This window comes from Lactuca saligna, chromosome 8 (genome assembly GCF_052625555.1).
Source record: "Lactuca saligna cultivar CGN05327 chromosome 8, ASM5262555v1, whole genome shotgun sequence".
NCBI classification, from domain to species: domain Eukaryota; kingdom Viridiplantae; phylum Streptophyta; class Magnoliopsida; order Asterales; family Asteraceae; genus Lactuca; species Lactuca saligna.
The window spans coordinates 86,839,701-86,844,267 of NC_136424.1; the positions used below are offsets into that span (position 1 = coordinate 86,839,701).

The 4,567-nt window shown below is 31.0% G+C and overlaps 1 protein-coding gene across 1 annotated transcript; it reads right to left on the minus strand.

Moving 5' to 3' along the window:
- Nucleotides 1-377: 377 nt before the first annotated feature.
- LOC145008970 (delta(12)-fatty-acid desaturase FAD2-like) lies at nt 378-1,801 on the minus strand. Its single transcript, XM_078967617.1, has one exon. The coding sequence runs from the start codon at nt 1,677-1,679 to the stop codon at nt 531-533; it is 1,149 nt and encodes a 382-aa protein (XP_078823743.1). The 5' UTR covers nt 1,680-1,801; the 3' UTR covers nt 378-530.
- Between the last annotated feature and the right edge of the window lie 2,766 nt (nt 1,802-4,567).

Genomic DNA, 4,567 nt, shown 5'->3' on the forward strand with positions numbered 1-4,567 from the left:
AGTTAGGGATCAAATACGCAATTTTAACCAAACCACATGGATGATTTCAGTAATTTACTCTTGTTTTTATGAGTTAGTTATTCCGTATATACAATTATTTTAAACCAAACGGTAAATTTTCATTTTCATCATAATCAAAAAACATGGTCTCATGTAGATTTAGTCATATTTTATATCCCGGCAAATCTCTAACTCAGTTAGATCTTACTTAGTAACAACTATCAACCCTTAGAACTTAATAACTTATTAAAAACTCTTTATTTAAATAAATAATGACTTTTAATTTTAGTCTATCCAAACACAAAGAACTTTTTATTTATTAACAGTGTCAATAATAAACACCAAATCTCAAACACCCTAAATTCATACAAACGATATCCATAATAATGTAATTTAGCCATTACAAAAATTAAAGCTTAGTACATATGCAGTCTAGTGAAATTAAGACGTTTACATGGGCGGAATAAATGATTTTCACATTTTATTGTTGAACCAGATTCAAGACGTTTATAGGGCGAATTACATAATTTTCACATTTTATTGTTGAACCAATAGACACCTTTGGTGGTGTTCTCGTCACCCTTGTCAGCCTCAACAAAGAAACACTCGGTAGCTTCTCTCCACATTGCTTTGATAATAGGTGTGTCGTCAAACTGATAGTATTCTTTTAAGATGGGTTTGATTGCTTTTGTGGCCTCCATTGCGTTATAATGAGGAATGGTGAAGAACAAATGGTGGGCAACATGTGTGTCAGTGATGTGATGAAGTATTGTGTTGAACGCACCGTAATCCCTATCAATGGTGGACAAAGCCCCCCTCAACCAGTTCCATTCGGTGGAGTCGTAATGGGGCAACGATGGGTGAGTGTGGTGCAACCAAGTGATTACCACCAGAAACCCATAAACGATCACCAAAGGAGCAAAGTAGACCATCAACAACCATATGACCCCTTGTGCCAAGGCCACTTTGTAAAGGCCATAACTTGCTACAACAAGTCCAACATCGGTAAGGAATATTTGGAATCGCTCACGATCACTGTAAATAGGGCTCTTTGGGTCAAAATGGTTTGCAAATTTCTCATACTTCCGGCCAGAAACATTGAAACAAATGTACAAAAGCCAGCCTATGGTGCATAAAACGACAAGCCTAAAGAGACGACCAGGTGGAGTGTTGAGTAGTCTCGCAGAAGAATTTAGGGCGGACTTCTTTTTTGGGACAAAAGATTCATCATTCTCGAGGGAAGAAGTGTTGGAATGGTGACGACGGTGACTGTATTTCCAAGAGAAATATGGAGCAAGCATACCCGTGTGTAGAAAGTATCCGATGGTGTCATTTAGCCATGTGTAGTCACTAAAAGCTTGGTGCCCGCACTCATGGCCGATGACCCACAAACCCATCTGGACACTACCTTGGAGCACCCAATAGACCGGCCACGCCACATAAGAAAGAGGGGTTGAAAGGGGGACGATGAACTTGGCGGCAACGTAGTAAAAAAAGAAGGAAAAAAAGAGATCAACGAAAAGGTAGGATGAAGATCGGAGGAGGGATCGATTGAAACAGTGTGGTGGTATGGCTTTTTTTATATCCCCAAGAGTGAAAGGTGGTTTGGAAGATGGGGCTCGCTTAATAACTTCATTCCCGGAGTTATCTCTCTCCGTTGCATGGCCACCGGAACCCATCTTTTTTGATTATTTTCCGTCTAGTAGCAGAAAGCTTTTTTCAGTTTGATTGCATAAGCAACAAACTATAAAAGTTTACTCAGAGAAGATTGGAGGACTCTGATGATCTACAATTGTGATTTGCTATCGGTATTTACATTGACGGATTTCGAAAATAATACTATTCTAATTCAATAAAATAATATAATGAGTCAAGAATGACGGCCACTTGAAAATTACGAGTTGCCCCTATTATTAGGAAAATAATTCTGCCTCTCGTTAAACTTCGAAAAGGATTTATAAATAATACGTATGTATCACGAAATAATTTGTGTATTATACTATTGACAAATTAAAATAAAATATATAATCACAAACATACAAACAAACTTATAACACACATATTACACATATACAAACACACACAAAACCGAGAAAAATGACACGAATGACAGTTTTGCCTTTTGATTAAATGAAATATCATGATAATGTGAACCTATTTTTTGAAATTAATCTATAATAGAAACCAACTTGGTTGCAATATGAAATAAGTTGTTTTTTGAAATTAATCTATAATAGAAATCAACTTGGTTGCAATATGAAATAAGTTGTTGTATGAATTCAATTTAACTACTTTTTTTAATAGATAGAGTAGATTTTTGGTAGTTTATACATAAAAATATATAGTATAAATTATAATTTTTTTTTTTACAAATCAATTATATATAAAAAAAATCATTAATACTTACTGAAAGTTTAAATATTTGAAATTAAAAAAAGATTATTAAACAATTCAATTTAGAACAAAATGATAAATTTAAAATAACAAATTCATGTATATAAATTAATTTATATTTGTTAACCTGGACACCGCTATTAATTACTTTACATCAAAGATATAACATTCAATATAAGAGATAAGTTATAAAAACAAATATTTAATTTAAAATTTGTAGTTTTTTTACTATTATATAATAACCAATAATAAAATCAAATAATTATTTCCTGTAAGAAAATTATTCGCCAAAATGTTATGTATCGCCGTTGTTTTCCGCGGAGCACATGTAGTTTATTTGGAAAACATATTTTCTAAATCAATTTCTCGTAACCTGTAATATAAGGTGATGTTTGGTTTGCAGAATATTTTTTGAAGGAATTAGAATCCATTAAGAAATTGTAATCTGTTAAGAATTGCAATCCAATTAGATATTATGTTTAGTTGGTAGGAATGGAATTTGAATCTAATTCCATATTATGTTTGAGTAGCAGAAAATGAAACTGAAACAATATAAAATGAAAAAAAATTGTTCTTTTTTATTATTTTTACTTTGTTTTATAACTTATATGTAAAAATATATTATATAAATTATAAAATTAATAAATGATGGTGATGGTGACAGTGATAGTGACGGTGGCAATAGTGGTGATGGTGGGTAGCAACGGAGGTCATGATAGTGGTGACGGTAGTAATTGTGACGGTGACAATGTGACGAACACATAGTTTATCGCAAACCTCATGTAATTCACTTTTATTTAATTTACCATAATAAATAAAAATAATTTCTTTAACATGTCATCTTCTTTATGTATTCGCCACATTTTTTTTAAATATTATTGATTTCTTATTTTTCACATGACATTTTCTGTTTTTTTTTTCTTTTAAAATTTTCTTATATAAAATATTCTTGAATTGAATATATAGTTTATATATATGTGTTTTTTTTTCTTTTAAAATTTTCTTATATAAAATATTCTTGAATTGAATATATAGTTTATATATATGTAAAGTATTTAATTATATTAACCTTTCAAAATAATCTCTATACAAACCTTAATTTGTTTCCTTTTTAATTTCCTGATAATATGCTTATGTTAGCCAATTTCACAACTAAATTCTATTAACAATTCCAAAACTATATAATATTGAAGGAAATGATTTTATAAGATCCGTATACAAATTTCAATATTTCTAATATTGTAAAAAATAAGTATGCTTATAATTTTTTATATTAAATATTTTTTTATAACCCGTGTAGTATGCAGGTTTCACACCTAGTATTAATTTAAATCTCATGTGGGTTGATTACCTTACCTAATTAACATTGTTTAAAAATTATTTCTCAAAAGATTTTATCAAGCTATCCGATCAAAAACAGGTTAGCCTAGATTCATTATGGAATATTTTTTAGTTTTGGAAACCCATTTTTTTTTAATCTCATGTCGGTTGATTACCTTACCTAATTAACATTGTTTAAAAATTATTTCTCAAAAGATTTTATCAAGCTATCAGATCAAAAACAGGTTAGCTTAGATTCATTATGGAATATTTTTTAGTTTTGGAAGCTCATTTTTTTTTTCTAATTTTGAAACCACAAATCTAACCTAACTTCTAAACTAGACCATAAATACACCTATGTTAATGACGAGACTTGAACCCTCAACCTCAAGAAGGAAGGGCAACACCGAAGACCGCTAAACTATAAGTCATTTGGTTTTGGAAACCCGGTTAACATACAATGATGATATTAGGAGAAAAAAAAATATGATATTAGATACACCACCACTCATTCCTTCGTTGCATGTTAGTTCTTCGAGGAGGTGAAATTTTAGAAAGACACCAATTTACATATACTTATAGACTTGACCTAATTGCATCATTATTTTGTCATTTCATAATAGAAATATCAATATGTATTCTCAACCATACCTTTCCCCTTGGCACCACCCTTATGCACACCGCCAACTAGGGCTGTAAACGAACTGAACGTTCGGCGAACCGTTCGTGAACTGTTCGGCGGGAAGTTCGTTTATGTTCGTTTATTTAATAAATGAACGAACATTAACAAAAGTTATCGTTCGTTTAGTTAAATGAACGAACATGAACAATGGTCTCGTTCGTTCATTTATGT